Source organism: Vulpes vulpes, chromosome 16 (genome assembly GCF_048418805.1).
Source record: "Vulpes vulpes isolate BD-2025 chromosome 16, VulVul3, whole genome shotgun sequence".
NCBI classification, from domain to species: domain Eukaryota; kingdom Metazoa; phylum Chordata; class Mammalia; order Carnivora; family Canidae; genus Vulpes; species Vulpes vulpes.
In genome coordinates this window covers 51,991,341-52,008,997 of record NC_132795.1, presented here as the reverse complement: position 1 = coordinate 52,008,997, position 17,657 = coordinate 51,991,341, and the positions used below count along the sequence as shown (strand labels likewise).

The window sequence follows — 17,657 nt, the reverse complement described above, 5'->3', positions numbered from 1 at the left end:
CAGCCACAGCAGGGGAGGCCTTGGACTTGGGAAGCTTTGCGGGTGGGGAGGTTATGCACAACCCATGTGTCCAGGCGCTGCACAGATGACATTTCGAATCCTGACCGCAACTGTCATATTCAGATGAAACACTGAGGCACACAAAGGGGGAGGCCTGATTCCAATGCCCACACTCCCTGTTCTCCCCTAGCCGTCCTCTGCAGAGGAGGGAGGGGGTTTCTCTGTTCACATCAACAGGAAGTAGGATGGCCCAGGAGACTGAGATTTCTGGCTTGTGTAACCCTGGACAGAAAGACGCTTGACCTCCTTGCCCGGGCTGCTGTGGAAATACTCTGTACAGTGCACACAGGTCAAGGGGCAGCTTAGGCACTTTGCTTCCTTCGGGCACCAGCAATGATTAAAGCCTCCCAAACTCCCGTGTTCCTGCACTGCACCCCTTCCCCGGCCCCACACCAGTTATTCCCAAATTTTACTTAAAAAAAAAAAGATATTATTTATTTATTCGTGAGAGACACACATCCGCCAATTTTCACTTATAAATGAAGCTTTGAGGGGATCCCTGGGTGGCTCAGCGGTTTGATGCCTGCCTTTGGCCCGGGGCGCGATCCTGGAGTCGCGGGATCGAGTCCCGCATCGGGCTCCCTGCATGGAGCCTGCTTCTCCCTCTGCCTGTGTCTCTGCCTCTCTTTCTCTCTCCCTGTGTCTATCATAAATAAATAAATAAATCTTTAAGAAAAAAAAATAAGTGAAGCTTTGAAATGGAAACTTCATGTCACTATCTCTACCACTTGCCACTAATTGAAACCATCATGTAAAAAAAAAAAAAATTGCAGGAAAATTAAGCAAAGCTATTCAATTTTACTTACACTGGTGCCTGCTTAAGGTTTGCTCTCCCCTGTGGAAAGGGGCTATCAAGGACCTAAGAGGGGGACGCCTGGGTGGCTCAGCGGTTGAGCGGTTGCCTTCCGCCCAGGGCAGGATCCCGGGGTCCTGGGATCGAGTCTTGCATCAGGCCCTGTGTCTCTTCCTCTGCCCGTGTCTCTGCCTCTCTCTACGTGTCTCATGGATAAATAAAATCTTTTTAAAAAAATTAAAAAAGGACCTAAGAGGGCCAGCTCCACTTTCTCCCAGACTTAAGAGCTGGCAGGGAACAGAAAGGGAGCTGCCTCCAGGACATCCACCACCAGGGGCTGGAGGACTGGTCTACCCCGCCCGGGGGCAAGGTCCCCGCTCTCCTCCGACCCCGCCGCGGGCCCCGCCCCCCGCCCGCCCCACCGCAGGCCCCGCCCCCGGGGAGGGGCCGCGGCTCCGGTGCCGGCCCGAGGGGGCGGGGCCGCCGGCTGACGTCACGCAGAGAATGCCTGAACCCGGGCGGAGGCCGGCGGGAGAGCGCGCGGGGCCGAGCGGCGCGGGCGGCTGCACACCCGACCCCACGCCCAGCCCTGCGCGCGGGCCCCCGGCGCGCCGCCGCGATGTACGACCCCGAGCGCGGCTGGAGCCTGTCCTTCTCGGGCTGCGGCTTCCTGGGCTTCTACCACATCGGGGTGACGCGCTGCCTGAGCGAGCGCGCCCCGCACCTGGTGCACGACGCGCGCATGCTGTTCGGCTCCTCGGCCGGGGCGCTGCACTGCGTCACCATGCTCTCCGGGATCCCGCTGGGTACGACCCGGGGACCCGGGCCGCGGCGGGGCCCGCCCCGGGCAGAGGCCCCCTCCGCTGCGTCCTCTCGCCCGGCGCCCGCCGGGGTTCTCTGTCGCCAGCCAGCCCGGGGCGGGGGGGGGGGGGGGGGGGGGGCGGGGCTGGCGGGGCAACCCCGAGCGTCTCCGCACCCCGACCCTGCGGGCAGGAGGGAGCAGGACGGTGGATGGAGCTGGTCCCCGCCGGCCTCCGGTCAGCTCGGGAGTGGTGGGGCGTGGGGGGCATCTGACCTGGAGGGCATTGTCTTGTGTCCCTGGGCAGGCGCTTTTCCCCTCTGGCGTCTGGGGGATTGGAGACACCCCTTCCCCCCTTCTGGGGGGGGGGGGGGCTGGACCGCCTTTCAGGTAGAGAGCAACTCTTCTGAGTCCTCCTGGGCAGTCTCACTGGTCTGGAGTCTTAGGCGACATGGAAGGGGGTGGGCTTCAGGGGGGATTTTGTGTGTGTGTGTGTGTGTGTGTGTGTGTGTGTGTGTGTGTAGGGGCATGGGGGGCGCTAGACCCTTCCTAGGGGCTGGGGTGGATCCCTGGATATGCCCTACACCATCCTTCCACCCACCCCCACCCTGTTCAGTGCCCCTGGAAACGAGGTCCTTCCTGTGCTTTTGAAATCCTGTGCTAATTAAACATCTGTCTATGTGGGTGGCACTGGGAGGGGAAGATGTGGGGTCTGTGCCCAGCTGGCCCAAACTTGGGTGTGCCCTGGGGTTCCGGTCCAGGGAGCTGGATGTGGGACAAATAGCCACGGGACCTGTTGGCACCCAAAGGTCCCCAGGCAGGAAGAGTGCACCTCATCAGCCGCTGTTTGGCTTCCTTAGCGATTTACCCTTTGCTCTAACTGGGGACTGGCAGCTTGGACTCCACCAGCAGGGAATGACTTTCTTCCTGGTGGCCAGAAATCCCCTGCCAGTAGGTGCAGCCTTGCAATTGGATAGGATCAGTGAGCAGACCCTGGGCTGACTGGGAGGTGGGGATTAGGAGATAGGCCCTGGCTGGCTTCTTCATGGACAGGAAGGGGGCAAAGGGCAGAAGATGTGGCCTTAGGGAGGATTAGGCTGGCCACATGGCCCGTCCGTCTGCTCTGGGCTTTGGGAGGGATAAAAGACAGCTCTTGTATGTCAAGGTAACCTGCACTGACTCCAGTACAGAGGAGGTTCCTAACTGGCAGGGGACAGGTGCAGCCTGGGTCTGTACCCTGTAGGACATGGGGAGACTCAGGAGCCACCAGGTCCTCGGAAAGTAGGGTCTGGAAGTTTGGGCAGGAGCTGCTCCCCAAATTCCAGGAGCCCTGATTTCAACTCCTGTCTCATTTGGGGACCACCAAGGAGCAGCCGCTAGGGCTACACCTTGGAAAGGGTTCCTGTGAGTGCTTCTAAGCCAAGTACTCTGCACAAGAGGCTGATGGAACGTTCCAGCTGTGTGCAACTTTGCCCTCTTCTGCCTGGGCTCGGTGGGGCCACACACGTAGGGAGAGTTAGGTTGAGGTCAGAGGTGGGCCAGGACAGGCTGGCTTATGTCCCCTCTTCTGCATCTCAGGATTCGTGACGGGCTAGGTCTCAGGCTGGGACCAATGGTCCTGCATGTCAGGGCAGTGCAGAACAAGCACAGGGGTCCAGGCCAGTGAGTGAGGCCTCACGGAGCACAGATGTGGCCTGTGCCCATTAGACCGCGGTCGTTCTGGTGTCAGAGGCTTAAGGGTGAGTCTGGTTCTGTATTAGGAGCCTCCTCCGGGTTGAGTACCTTACAGATGGTAGTGTATCTAATCCCCTCCATCCCCAAAGTTAAAGATGCATAGTCTGAGATGGCGAGGGGCAGTGAAGTGGCTTTCTGAGGTCGACTGGCTAGCAAGGGGTGGAGGTGGGACTCACCCTTGAGCCCAGCCTGCACCGATCCTCTGCTTTCTATAGTGTTAGGTCCTTTGTGCTAAAGCTCTGACTATGAGGAGTTTCTGCCTCTGGCCCTGGGGGATGGAGGAGACAGAGGGTTCTCCTGGGCCTCGGGAGGCTCGTTCCTGTGGGGGGACCTAGAGCGGCGCTGTTGGGGAGCAATACCGTGTAGCCGTGAGTGTCATTTAATATTTCCCACTGAAAAAAGTGAAAGACACAGTGAAGTTGATTTCATGTATCCCAATATGGCCAGAATATTATCATTTTTCACGTCTAATCTATAAAACATTAATGAGATATTTTATTTTATTTGTATGAAGCCTTTGAATTCTGGTGTGTCATCTACACACCTCAGATTGGAGTGTCCACACTCAAAAGGGCTCCATGGCTGCACGTGGCTGCTGCATTAGTGCAGGCTTGGAAGAAGGTTGGCCGCCTCCTTGCCACCTGGTATCTGGTCTTGCCACAGAGCGCTGCCATCTCCAGGGTGGCACAGTTCTTTGTATGTCTGTCTCTTGCCCCCCCAGAGATCATCATACAGGTCCTCATGGATATAACCCAGAAGGCCAGGAGCCGGAACATCGGCATCCTCCACCCCTACTTCAGCTTGGGCAGGAACCTCCAAGAAAGCCTTCAGAGACATCTCCCAGACAACGTCCACTTGCTCATCTCTGGCAAAACATGCATATCACTCACCAGAGTGTCCGATGGGGAAAATGTGCTGGTGTCTGAGTTTCAGTCCAAAGAGGAAGTTGTGGATGTAAGCAGTCTGCTTATCTGGGCATTGCCAAATAAACGCTATTTCGTCTTGGAAGTAAAGTAACACAGAGAGGGCTGCCGTAGGCCACCTGCCTTGTGTCTTAAGATGCAAAAGACCCTGGTTTCCCAGGTTTGCTTCCTGCACCACAGTGACGTGAGCTCTGTGTGCATCCGATGGTCGGTGGTCTACAGCGTATAGGTTTCAGTTTCAGATACTACTACTCTCCCATCTTTCAAGACTTGGCTCATGACCCCCTCCGCCAGAGACCCTGTCCCACGTTTGTCCCTCCTCCCACGATGTATATTCCTGGCACGAATAACCAGTAGCATCTCAGCAGCCGGGGTCAACCTCTCTATCTGACCTTGTTTCCAAAAGCTTTTTCTAGATAGCCAGTTCTGGTCCATTCCTGCAGGGGAAGGTTTTCTCAGTAGGCCAGTCCTGCTTCCTGCCCCCTCCCTCACCACCAGCCCCCCAGCTCGGTACTTCTCAATGTGCTGCTGGGACCCCCAGCATCAGCTGGACCTGGACGCTTGCCCTGCCTCCGGGCTCTCAGGCCCCTCCAGCCTGCTGCATCAGAGTCCTGGGGTGGGTCATGGAGTCTGTGGTCCACAGGCTTTCCAGGTAATTCTAAAGAAGGTCAGCCTTTGCAGAGCCCTGGTCTGGTGTCTTCCCAGTCAGCCAGCGCCCAGTGCAGCTGTCGTGGGGAGAGGGACCGGAAGTTGATGTCCACAGACAGTGTCATTAGGAGCTTCTACTTAGGCCTGAAATAGAAGTGTGTAGGTTGCTTTGTCATTTGTTCAGCTCGTTTATAAAAGCACACCCTTTGCAAAGAGCATTTCAGCCCGTTGCTCTGTTTATCTGAAGAAGGCTTATGTGGGCCCCCAGGGGAGCAGAAGGCAGGCAGTTGGGGCCCGTGGTTTCACTTCTTTTTGTCTTGCAGGCCTTGCTCTGTTCCAGCTTCATCCCTTTCTTCAGTGGCATAATCCCTCCTTCCTTCAGAGGCGTGGTGAGTCTGCTTTTAAACTGTCTGCGCAGCTCCTGCCTGCTGGCACCCTGGGGTGCGTCCCCAAATGCCTTTCACACAGAGGTTCCCCAGCTAGCCCCCTTCTAGGCTGCCCGGGCAGCACAACCAGCTTCATGTAGAATTAATTACCTCGATATCTGGAAGGTAAGCTGATTCGCTTAATCTTCACCTGAGCACCCGAGAGAGGCCTGGCTGGCCTGGTTAAAGTCGGAGATGCTTACGAGTCTGTGACTTGCTTAAGATAGAGCTTTATTCTCAGGGGATGTGGGAATGCAGCCCACTCTGGGTCTGACTTTGCCCTTTGCAGCCCATGCAAAGTCAGAAGCTGCTGATCTGGCTTCAATTTGGTTCCATTCCACAAATGTGTTTTGGCCAACTGCTGAGCCCTGCCTGGGATGGAGAAACACGAGGCAAAGTGTCTGTTCTGCAGGCTTTGGACCAGGTGCTGGGTGATGCCAGGCTATTGGAGCTTCCTTCTAGGGCCAGGGTGATCTCCCCAGGGTGATTCTTCTCCTTCTTCTTCTTCTTCTTCTTCTTCTTCTTCTTCTTCTTCTTCTTCTTCTTCTTCTTCTTCTTTTTAGGTTTTATTTATTTTTTTATGAGAGACAGAGAGAGAGGCAGAGACAGAGGCAGAGGGAGAAGCAGGCTCCCTGAGGGGACCCCAATAGGAGACTCGATCCCAGGACCCTGAGCCGAAGGCAGCCGCTCAACCACTGAGCCCCGCAGGCATCCCACCCTGGGCTGATTCCTCCCCACCCTCCGCCCCCGGGACAAGGTCTAGAGAGAGGGTTGCCACAACTGGGGAAGTGCTTCTGACATCCTGCATGCACGGGGCCAGCCCTCTCAACAAAGAATCACCGGTCTCTAAACTAGTCAGTGGTGTCAAGCTAAGAAATCTCTCCTTGAGGGATCCCTGGGTGGCGCAGCGGTTTGGCGCCTGCCTTCGGCCCAGGGCATGATCCTGGAGACCTGGGATCGAGTCCCATGTCGGGCTCCCGGTGCATGGAGCCTGCTTTTCCCTCTCTGCTTCTCCCTCTGACTGTGTCTCTGCCCTCTCCCATTCTCTCTCTCTCTCTCTCTCTCTCTCTCTCTCTCTGTGTGTGTGACTATCATAAATAAATAAAAATTAAAAAAAAAATCTTAAAAAAAAAAAAAAGAAAAGAAATCTCTCCTTGAGAGAGAACACACGACATCCCAGTGTCCCAGAGCAGAGCTTCCGCAGGCTGCAGAGCGGAGGCAGAGGCATGTCCCATCTAGCCTCACTCGCGCCCTGGAGCAGCCCCATGACAGACACGTGGTCCCCGCTTCTGGATGAGAAAACAGGCCTGGAGCGGTGCAGGGGTCACCCCAGATGGCCACGGCCCCTGCCTGGCAGACCGACCTGGACAGAATCCCTCCTCTGGCACCTGGTAGCCGGACTGCTTTGGACACATTCCGTAACCCCTCTGAGATCGGTTTGCAAAACGAGGGTTAAGCACAGTGCGGCAGCACAGAGGTATCGTGAGGATCACGCGAGCAAGGGCCGTGAGGTGCTCGGCACAGAGGCTGGCGTGAGTGAGCCTGCAAGAAGGGGGCTGTTTCACCACCCACAGAGTTGCTACCGTCTTGTCACTTGGCCGGGACTGCCCAGCCCTCGGGGTGCGGGTGGTGCATGCAGCACACTCCAGCGAAACCCACAGAAAACCAGAAGAGCTACTTGGGATTCCACTGAGCAGACTCAGAGCCCTTCTTTTTTTTTTTTTTTTTTAAGATTTATTTATTTATTCATGAGAGACACACGCAGAGACAGAGAGAGAGGCAGAGACACAGGCAGAGGGAGAAGCAGGCTCCATGCAGGGAGCCCAACGTGGGACTCGATCCCAGGACTCCAGGATCACACCCCCGGCCGAAGGCACGTGCTAAACCACTGAGCCACCCAGGGATTCCCAACTCAGAGCCTTACTATAGGAGAGTTCAGAGGGGAAGGGAAAGGTCCATGTGATGGGGCGCATCGGACCCGAGGATTCCCTTTGAGAAACTGGCAGCCTGCTTCCGCCCTCCTTTAGGGTTCCCTAAGGTTCCAGACCTTCGCTTCCTTGTCCCAACCTGCCCATGAGGCTTTCCTACGTCCTCCATGGAAATTGTGGGGCTCCCATTTTGAAAATACCGCTGTGTGCACCCCCGATCATTTTTGTGGACTCGAGGCAAGAATCTCTGGATGGCGAAGGCGTGGCTGAGCGTGGGTGCTTATCCTCTGGACTCGTTTTAGGTCCCAGGAAGGACCGGCTGTGCTATTTGAAGGCCTTCGTCTGTGGGTGCCGGCGGCTGGGCTGGGGTGGCCTCAGATTTGGGGATCATTCCAGACATTGCTTTGATCGGTGCAGACTTGGTCCAAGTCGTACCCCAGCCTGCCTGGGCCGGCCTAAGGGTGTCAAAGCACACGGATGCAGGAAAACATGCTCACCATAGCTGATCCCAAATGCTATCAGGTTGTGGATTCAGAAGGTGTTTTCCAAGGGCTGCCTTGGCCCCGGGTTCACTGCCATTTAAGTCTCCAAAGCTCTTCAAGGTGCTGGTTCTGATTTCCAAGCAGCAAAGGCGTGGGGTCTGGAATTGAACGTTCTGCCTCTTTTAGGGGACTCTGTCCTCATTGCACACAGAGCCCCTGCTCCATACGGCCCCCTTCAGGCAGATTACCCGGGCACACCTGTAGGTGAAGCCACACCTGGGCTTCAGACTTGGCCACCACAACACAGGCTGGGCTTCACCTCTGTCTGCCTCTTGACCAGGCACCTCTTGTGCCGTGCACAAACTCCACAACAGTATATAGCAAACTGAGTGCCTGCCCAGAGCCTGGGCTGGCAGAGACATGCTCAGTAAGGATTGGTTGAAAGAGTGGTTCCAGAGCCTTGTCTTCCCGCAGCACCAGCCTGTGTCTCTAAGAAGCCTCTACCCCTGATCTTAAAAAACAAAAACAAACAAAAAACCCACAAAAGACAGCCCAGAGCTTGTAACACTATGTCCTTTTTTTCCTTCCTGTGAAAGCGATACATGGACGGAGGAGCAAGTGACAATGTCCCCTTCTTTGATGCCAAAACGACCATCACTGTGTCCCCCTTCTATGGAGAGTATGACATCTGCCCTAAAGTCAAGTCCACGAACTTTCTTCAGGTGGACTTAACCAAGCTCAATCTGCGCCTCTGCTCAGAGAATGCCTACCTACTCATGCGAGCGCTTTTCCCTCCAGATCTCAAGGTGAGTTGGGGGCTGTGTGTTCGAGGGCACAGCTCTTTGCTTCCCTGTTTGCCAGTTCTTTCCACAAACAGAAGCAGATCCTCCTCACTGAACAGGAACTCACAGAAGAGTTTCTGGCTCTGGAAGCTCAGTGCTGCCCCACTCTGACCACTGGAATCACCTGGGAAGATTTAAACAGCCCTGCAGCTCAGACCCCACATCCAGGAGGCTAGGATTCAAGTAGTTGGGGTATAGCCTGGACGGTGGGATTTTTTTTTTTTTTTTGCGTTATCCTGATGATTCTTATTTGCAAGCATAGTCAAGAACCACACTGCATTTGGTGGTTTAATCTTTCTTGAGTGTTGTTGTAGGAGGTCTTATCTCCCTGATATAAAGAAAATGTGTCAACTGTGTACACTCAGGATTCTCCGGGGAGAAAGAAGGCGTTGTGTACACTGTACCCCAGGAGCATGTGCTGCTCCAGGAGAGGGGGCGGAGGCTGTAAATTGGTTTGCATGTGTAGTGTGTGTACAGACAGTAGAGGAGGCCACTCTTAATTGTCCCGGGACAACGGGAACAGGCTCTTGCATTTGTTAGGGTGGAGGCTCCTTCAGGGACCAAGGGAGCCCAGAGACAGCAGTGCCTGGCATGCCTGGGCTGCCAGCAGAGGCTCCGTGGAGGGGATGTCATTGGAGCCTAGTCCTGTGTGAAAGTGGAGCCCTGTGTCCAGCCTCGCTGTGGCTGTGCGGGGCCGGGGGGAGCAGCTCAGTGGGGAGGGTTCTCTGTTGCCTTCAGAATGGCTCCCCTTGCAGTTACCCTTACTTGATTTGTCGCCAGGTGCTTGGAGAGATTTGCCTTCGAGGGTACTTAGACGCCTTCAGGTTCTTGGAAGAGAACGGTATGTATGGGTGAGGTGGGGGCAGACGTGGCCTTTTTTTTTTTTTTAAGATTTTATTTATTTATTCATGAGAGACACAGAGAGAGAGGCAGAGACACAGGCAGAGGGAGAAGCAGGACCCATGCCAGGAACCCGATGCAGGACTCAATCCCGGGACCCCGGGATCACACTCTGAGCCGAAGGCAGACGCTCAACCACTGAGCCACCCGGGTGCCCCTAGATGTGTCCTTTTAATAAGCTTTTCGTTAGCATCAGTAACTGGAGGTTGATGTTAGAAACTCCATGCCCAGTGTCTTCCCTTAGCCTCTTCTCAGCCGACTCATTGGCCCTGTGAGATAGGAAGTCTTTGTCCCATTTCATAGCCGGGGAGGCGGGGAGGCGGAGGTGAGCCAGGGCCCCCATGCTGCTCACTGAGGGCTGGAGCTGGGGCGAGACTCAGGGACACAGGAACCCTCTCCTGCAGGGCCACCTGCCTGTCAAGGCAGTTCTGTCTGTTGTGTTTTGTTTTCTTTTTTCCTGTGTGAACTGTTTTGAACATTTAGATAAACAGAGGAAGTTAAGCAGGGTTTCTGCCCCCAGGCCCCAGGTGGAGCAATCAGAATACTTGCCTCCAACCAGGTGCAGGTCACACCTGTGAGCCCAGCTGTTCCTTTCTGGGGCAGGTTCCTGCCTTGGGAGTCATCCGGCTGGTCTGGGCAGTGGGACTTGGGCTCTTGCAATATTAGATGTATTTGGAACTGCTTGTCTTCAATGCTAGAAGTCAGTTTCTATTTTTTTTTAAAGATTTTATTTATTCATGAGAGACACACAGAGAGAGGCAGAGACACAGGCAGAGAGAGAAGCAGACTCCCTGTGGGGAGCCCATGGGGGACTCGATCCTGGATCCCGGGATCACACCCTGAGCCGAAGGCAGATGCTCAACTGCTGAGCCACCCAGGCACCCCCAGCCCTTGGTCATTTTACTCAGAGGTTGGGAGCCCGAGGGAGCCACCCCCTGCCCAACCCAGCGTGCCAATTCTACGAGAGCAGGAGCCACTGACTGGGATTAGCTACTGAGCCCCAGCATCTAAGGCAGGGTCTGCACAAACTCCCACACCTAGCGCTGCTTCCAATGCCACACAGCGAAAGGGTGTCCTCTGTAATGTTGGACCTGGGTTCGAATCCCACTCTTCAGCTTCCTGGCTATGTGGCTTTGGGTGAATCTCCTAACCTATTCTGTGCCTCTGATTTCTCAGCTGAGGTGACGAAGCGGCCTGGAACGTGGGCTTAACCAGTGCTTTAGTTCTTATAAATCCATTATAATTCTTATCTTTCACCTGCACGAATCCCCATGTGGCCATGGAGCCCAGACAGCTAGGGAGGGGTGGAGCCGGAGCCAAACTCCCGTCTCTCTTTGGCTTCAAAGCCCCACACCTCCTTCTGTTACAAAAGCCTGAACGCCCGGCCTCATGGATGCCTGCCTCCTACTTCGCCCACAGGCCCGTGGCTTCCCCAGCGGTTGCCTGTGCCCCTGTCGTTGCTGGGTGGGTGCATGCGTCGTGCCCCCTGCTGCCCACACTGAGCTGGTGGTTGGTTTCCCGTGTCCTTGGCAGGGATCTGCAACAGGCTCCAGCCGTGCCTGAATCTATCCTCGGACGAGATGAAGAATCTTAAAGTGGCCTGGGAACCCGGGAGCCCGGAAGCTCCCCCGAGGGTGGCTGCCGGCGGGACGAAGCCCGAGCCAGACGAGCTGCTGGACCACCTGCGCCTCAGCATCCTGCCCTGGAATGAGGGCATCCTGGAGACCCTGTCGCCCAAGCTCCTTGGAGGTGCTGACTCCCCAGGGGCGCGGAAGGCTGAGGATATGGTTTCCTGTGACAGAGAGAGAGAGAGAGAGAGAGAGAGAGAGAGACTGAAGGGGCTTTATTCTCTGGGTTGTGGAGGAAGGTAATCCTGCATGTGGGAGATGGGGCCTGCTGGGGCCCTGCTTCTGGCACAGACCCTTGCTCCATCTCCCTTCCCAAGGGGTCACGGCCAGAGGAGAGCAGACTCCAGCTGAGCCTGTTTTAAGTGAACTGGGCACACAGGATTGCAGGGGCCACAGGGGTGGGCCCGTTCTTCCAGAACCCTCTCTGCCTGTCCACCCATCCCTAAGCCTTCTTTCTTGGGGAGCCCCCTTTCCCTGATTTCTCCCTGCCTCCAAACCTGCAATTTTGAATCTCCATGGAGTGGGGATGTGCTTGATTACGTGACTTGATTACTTGATTATTAGGTGGATGGGAGTGTACAAACCAGCTTCCAGTTGGTCATTTGGAGGAATTCAGAGGGTAGCGGGACATCATCCCATGCACCAGGGCATGAACCGGCAGCTGTTGGGGCTAATGTGATCTGAGGTGTCAGGAGGTCATTACAAAAGGGAGCTAACAGGCCAGAGGGTTCTGGGCAGAAGGAGACAGGGTCCAGCTGAAGGTTCGGGGAAAAGCTCAGAAGTCGATGGGGTATTTTGAGAAGTTTGTGTAGCCCTCCAAAGATAGTTCTTGAAAAGAGAGTCGTTCAAGAAAAGAAAAAATAAAACAAGATGAAATCAGAGAGGGAGACAAACCATAAGAGACTCTTAATCATAGGAAACAAACTCAGGGTCGCTGAAGGGGAGGGGGGTGAGGGGACGGGGTAACTGGGTGTCAGGCATTAGGACGCATGTGGTGGAATGAGCACTGGGTGTCATATAAGATCGATGCCTCACTGACGTCTACCGCTGAAACCAGTAATACATTATATGTTAATTTGTTGAATTTAAATGAAAATGAAAAATAGATTTTAAAAAGAGAGAGCGAGCTATGCACTGAGAAGCCTGTATGCTGGGGGCTGTCCGAGGCCTGTCCTGGGCATACTCATGGGACCTCCTTGGGGAGCGCTTCGGATTCTCCGGATGCCAGGATCTGAGTATTTCATAGAAATTCCAAGCACCACCTGGGCCAGGCGGTTTGGCTCTTACACTGCTGGGAGACAGACACCTCCAAATTGTATTTTTCAGATCTGAGTAAAGCAATTAAAATCCAACGTGGATACATGAGCAAGATTTACAACTTCCTACCAGTTAAGGTCGTGTCCTATATGATGCTGCCCTGTACGCTGCCCGTGGAGTCTGCTATCGCCATGGTCCAGAGGTGGGCATTTTACGTGGCTTTTGCGCTTTCCTCCCACGTCGTTGGCTGGAGGTAGAGGGAACCCACATGAGGGCCTTAACCTGTGGCCTGGCTCCTTGTGGGGCGCGACAGTGCCCCCTGGAGACCCTTCTCAGCCTCTCTTCTCCACGCTGTCACTTCTTTCCGCTTCTTGGAGGTTTACACTTCCAGCCTGGGAGTTTATTCGCAGCACACCGGGTCGCAGCGCGCCAGGAGGACGTGAGGCACCGCTTGGATCCTGGCTATTTGTTTAACCTCTGCTTCCTTTAGATTTACAGTGGCGTTTACAGTCTTTTTAGCGAGTGGATCAGCATGGCCTTTGGTCCATCTTTTAGAGGCCAAGCCATCCCTCAGAATCCGGCTCGGTTCTCCTGTCCAGATCCCCTCCCCTCTACCAAATTGATCACCTACTCCCAGACACCCCTGCCCCGGGGAGAGGTCTGGTCAGGCATTTACAGGGCTCGCCATGGGGGGCCTCTTGTGTGTGGGGTGGGGGAGTGTGCAAGGCTGGGGTCGGGGGACGTGCTACCTTGACTCCCAGATTCTCTGCATCGGCTTCAGTGGGCACCTTGCCACATGGAGAAGCCTGGAAAACTAAGCCCAAGCCCTTCCCCTCTTATTTCCACGCATATCCCTGGAGCTTCCCGCAGCCCAGTGACCTAACTGCTTTAGGGCTTTTAGGTAGGTTTGTCTTTGGTATAATGCGCCCGATCCACCTCCTGGGATTGATCAGATTAGGATTAGATGGGACTCTGGCGGTTTACCTGGACAAAGGGCATGGATGTCAGATGCCTGCTTTTTCTTTAGTTTGTGTGTGTGTGTGTTGGCTTGTTTTCACGCTGATAACCTGTGTCTCTTTTTCTTATTCCTGCAGACTGGTGACATGGTTTCCAGATAGGTCTGAGGACATCCGGTGGCTGCAGTGGCTCACCTTGAGTATGTGTTCTCGGGTGATGACACAGCTGTTCTCCATGTCCAGGTCAGTGATCTGGCCGTGGGTGTGTGGGCTGGGGGTGTCTATTTATGCAGATTCTCATCGGGGCTCAGACTTGCTCAGTCTTGGGGGAGCCCTGGGGGTGGAACCCAGCATCCTTGGTTGCTAACATGGCCTCAGGGATGCTGCTACTTCTGAGTTCTGAAAACGGATTCAGAGCAAGAAAGGCCTTGTTCCAGCTACAAGGGTTGGGTCTAATCCTGGAAATCGTGAGCCTTGGTGGTCTTATGTGTTCCCTGAGGGTGACCTTCATTTCTTCCCTGGATCTCGGTCAGGCTTTTGGCAGCCCCTGGCATGGTACTGGAGACATGGTGGGCACTCAGGAGAGGAGATCTCAGTGCTATTGGCAGACACGAAGAGCTGTAAAGTAGGGGAGTGGAAGGGTCTGGTTTCCACTGGGCAATGACTGTAGTGGCCACGGGAAGGAGGTCTCATCACCGGGCCCTTGGGCAGCAGGTTCACCAGCCAGAGGGCAGCTGTATTGGTCCAGGCAGGGATGAGGAGGGCCGGCCTCACTGGAACCTGTGGGCCTGAAGTGTTCATAGGCTCTAGGGCCAGAAGGAGGTGCCAGGTGCAAGCCCTGGGGTCTGCCTGGATTCTGAGGGAGCAGGGCAGCTGGTCAGAAGGAGGAAGCCTGGGGATGGTGGTGCAGGCTGGTGGGCAAGCTGGTCTATGTGGAGGAAACTGATGGACTCCACTGGGATGCCCAGTGGGAGGGGCCCGGGGGGCTGGAGGGCTACCAGCTTAGAATCCAGGATGGTGACCCTCTGGATGCCCAGGAGGAGGGAGGACGCTGTGGCTTTGGACACCACCACCGTGCAGTGCACGGAGTGTGCATGATGGCGCACTCAGGGTGGGCTGGTGGTGTCCATCCATCCTTGCTGAGATGGAAGACCTCAGGGCAGCAGGACAGCGGCTGAGTCAGTATTCCTTTTGTTTCAGATCCCAGACACCGGCAAGCAGCCCGCAGCCTTCCCTGAAGAACATAAAGGCACTGCTACCCTCCTGGCTGTCCAGTAGGTGCCGGAGCTAAGGCGGCTGGGCAAGCCCATCCTCCTGCCTGGCCTTTCCAGGTTGGAGTTGGGAGGGACTCCTCCTTCCCCGCAATCCTCTGGTGCAGAAGCGTTTCGGAGTCATTTGAGGAGACGAGTCTGGGACTTTCTTTCAGAGGTGCTTTCTGATCTTTCTGCAGGAGCGTCTGTGCTGGCACTTAATGTCCTGCTGTTCTGCCTCTGGCTCAGTTTATAGTTCACTGAAACCAAAGGGCAATCTGTTATTTTTACGAAAAGCTAGGAAGCTACTTTTGGTGTATGTGGTGGTCTGGAGCATAAGGAAGTTTAATAGTTAAGCTTCTGGGTATGTTAACTTAGTTGGCTGGGAAGTGGCAGTAGGAAGGCCAGCGTGGAGGGGCATGGCCAGTCGTCCTGCAGTTCTCTGGGTACGAAGTTTCTAGAATAGCAAGTGTTGTGAGGGTTCAGGGGTGTGTGTGTGGTTTGGGGGGAGGCTTGTGGCCGGCGGGTGGGCTGCCCTCCGTGCAGTGTTGGGGTTTGGAAGGAAGAGTAATGTGATCCCATTTCCCCACATGGGAAATAGTGTAGCCGAGGCAGGTGGCAGCCTTGTCCAAGGGGGGCCACTGAGGGTCATGGGCCGTTAAAAGATGCTAACTTATTTGGGAACACTTTTCTGACCTAGCTTAAATATTTGATAGAGTTTTGTATAGAATATAAAGGAATCTTATTGTTTGTTGCATTTTATGTCATGTGAATCAGGAAGGTGTTAATAAGCCTTATAAAAAAAAAAATCCAGTGCACAGGCTGGCATCCCAGGATCCCAGGCAGTTGCCCAGCACAACAGAAGGGCTTGGGTCCTGCGCACCTTTTTTCTCAACATCCCCTGCCCACTTCTGAACTCCCAGAGCCTTAATGGAGATAAGCAAGAGACGGGGACCTACCTTCTCCCTAGGTGTGATTTGTTGGCAAGCACAGAGTAATGTGACTCCAGGTGAAATATAATCATGCATTTGCGTGTAGCAAGAAAGAAAGAGCGATAAGCTCAAAATCCTCCACGTTGGCACAGGAAGCTGTAGCTCTCACCTACACTGTGCAAGGACGTTGGTAGTTGAAGAACCAGAAAATTCAGACAAAGCACTTTGTTATAAAGACGTGTCCTCGAAAAAAGAATGTGGTTCTAGGGGCAGCCTCTATGTGAGCTCCTTCCCTTGAGCTGCCATGAGATTGTGGGCTCCTAGAGGCAGGCTCCTTGTGAACATACCGGGCCACTGCCCAGGGCACAGAGCCCCCCCCTTTGTGGCTCCTCGCAGGGTCCTTGTGTCTCCGGGATGGGAGTACTGACGAGGCTCCTGTTCTGGTAGCACTCGCCTCCTAAAGGAGACAAGAGCTGGCGAAAGGTAGGCTCTCCCAGCTGCTTAAAGCCCCAGAACAAGGTACTGGTCCTTGCTGAGCTGGCCTAGGGGTCGGGGAGGCCAGGCCTGACACCCCACCCACGCCCCCCGGCTCCTCAGAGCCCTCCCTCACACCTGCCCCTGAGCCCCTGATTCTCGAGTTCCCCTGATCAACTGTCTTCCATTGGATGTGCAGCATGGGCTGCAGCAGATCCGAGCACGCTTCACCAGTATTTGACAATAACTGCCACCTTTCTGTAGACCGTATACACATGCTAGTTCTGTGACTGGTAGAAAGAAGGAATTATTTTAACAGCTCATGGGATTACATGCAACTGCTTTTTTTTTTTTTTTACTACTTTTTGAACTGGTTCCACCTTCTCACAATGAGCATGTGTTTTATACTTTTTGAAAAATGTGTGCTAAGACAAATAAGTGTTCTTTCAGAAATGGCCAAGGCCCCACCCACCACCTGTGCCTTAATACCATCCCACCCTCACCCCATACCTCTCCAGCACGGCTGAGGTATCTGATCGGCGCGTTGGAACATTCTTAGGTTCCAACTACCTTATCGAACAAACCTCTTCTTTATATGGCACATTTATGCTCTGGAATACACTCTACTGTCAGGAATAATAACTGTGTAGTCTAGGTAATGACCAGGGAGCAACAGCCTTTACTTGGTGAACAGATAACAAAACTTGGTGCTGAGCGTGAGCCTCATCTTGTTAATAAATAAATAAATAAATTATTAATTAATTTGTGGGTGTGTATTGTGCACAGAGGAAAGGCAGAGAACGTACACACCCCAGTACTGACAGTGGTTGTTATCATCCCATTATCCATAATTACAGTTCATTTGTTGTGTTGGTATGTGGTTTTCAAATTTCTATGGTAAATATTTATTACTTTCATTGGAAAATAACTCATAATAAATGTGACTTTGAAAACGTTTTCCCTTGTTTCTGGGTCCTCTCTCAGGAGCCCCCCTTTCTTTCCCTTCCCTCACAGGCAAGATCCTTCAAATGACACCCCCCCCCCCAGGTTTATGGCCGGCCCTTCCAGCCAGGTGGTCTCCATATGCTCTGTCCTGGACACTGGATCAGCACCCCGTCCTCCTAGAGTCCCTCTCCTTCCTCTGCGACCCTACGCTGTCCTGAGTGCTGGGCTCGTCCCCTTGCCTGCTGTGCTCAGAGTTCACAGTTGTTCCGGGGGGTGGGGGTGGGGGGGAAGAGTTCACTCCGAGGAGCCCCATTCTCTAGCTCAGGTGAGGGGCGAGCCCACCTGGCCACCTCCACCTGGCTATTCCTTGGCATTACCAAGCACCTCGACATAACCCCTCCAGTGCAGAGCTGCCCTGTATCTGTCAACTTCCAAGTCCAAGGAGCCAGACCCCTGAGCACCTCTTCCCTGGCTGACCCCGCCCCTCCAGCTGGTCCCAATCCTGACGAGTCCACCTCCACTTAAGGCCTCTTGTCCCCAGCCCACTCCCTGGAGCCTATGCTACACGGAGAGGCGAGTGACCCCAAGGGCATCTGTGGGAAGATCAGCGTTCCTTCCCTATGACTTCTGAGACAGATGTGATTTTAAGGGAACCAGTGTGGTCACTGAACTGCATTTCTA

At 54.5% G+C, this 17,657-nt stretch overlaps 1 protein-coding gene across 1 annotated transcript; it reads left to right on the top strand.

The window, feature by feature from the left end:
* The first annotated feature begins 1,367 nt into the window (after nucleotides 1-1,367).
* Nucleotides 1,368-16,988, top strand: PNPLA3 (patatin like domain 3, 1-acylglycerol-3-phosphate O-acyltransferase). Its single transcript, XM_072741076.1, has 9 exons — nucleotides 1,368-1,659; nucleotides 4,108-4,340; nucleotides 5,281-5,346; nucleotides 8,389-8,598; nucleotides 9,415-9,475; nucleotides 11,068-11,283; nucleotides 12,489-12,621; nucleotides 13,514-13,618; nucleotides 14,576-16,988. The coding sequence occupies exons 1-9, from the start codon at nucleotides 1,473-1,475 to the stop codon at nucleotides 14,664-14,666; spliced, it is 1,302 nt and encodes a 433-aa protein (XP_072597177.1). The 5' UTR covers nucleotides 1,368-1,472; the 3' UTR covers nucleotides 14,667-16,988.
* The last annotated feature ends 669 nt before the right edge of the window (nucleotides 16,989-17,657 follow it).

Bases quoted from the DNA above. Each gene is read 5' to 3' on its own strand.
- PNPLA3 (XM_072741076.1), top strand. From the start codon at position 1,473: ATGTACGACCCCGAGCGCGGCTGGAGCCTGTCCTTCTCGGGCTGCGGC. The intron at 4,341-5,280 runs GTAAGCAGTCTG...TTTGTCTTGCAG, and splicing joins CCAAAGAGGAAGTTGTGGAT to GCCTTGCTCTGTTCCAGCTT. The intron at 13,619-14,575 runs GTCAGTGATCTG...CTTTTGTTTCAG, and splicing joins CAGCTGTTCTCCATGTCCAG to ATCCCAGACACCGGCAAGCA.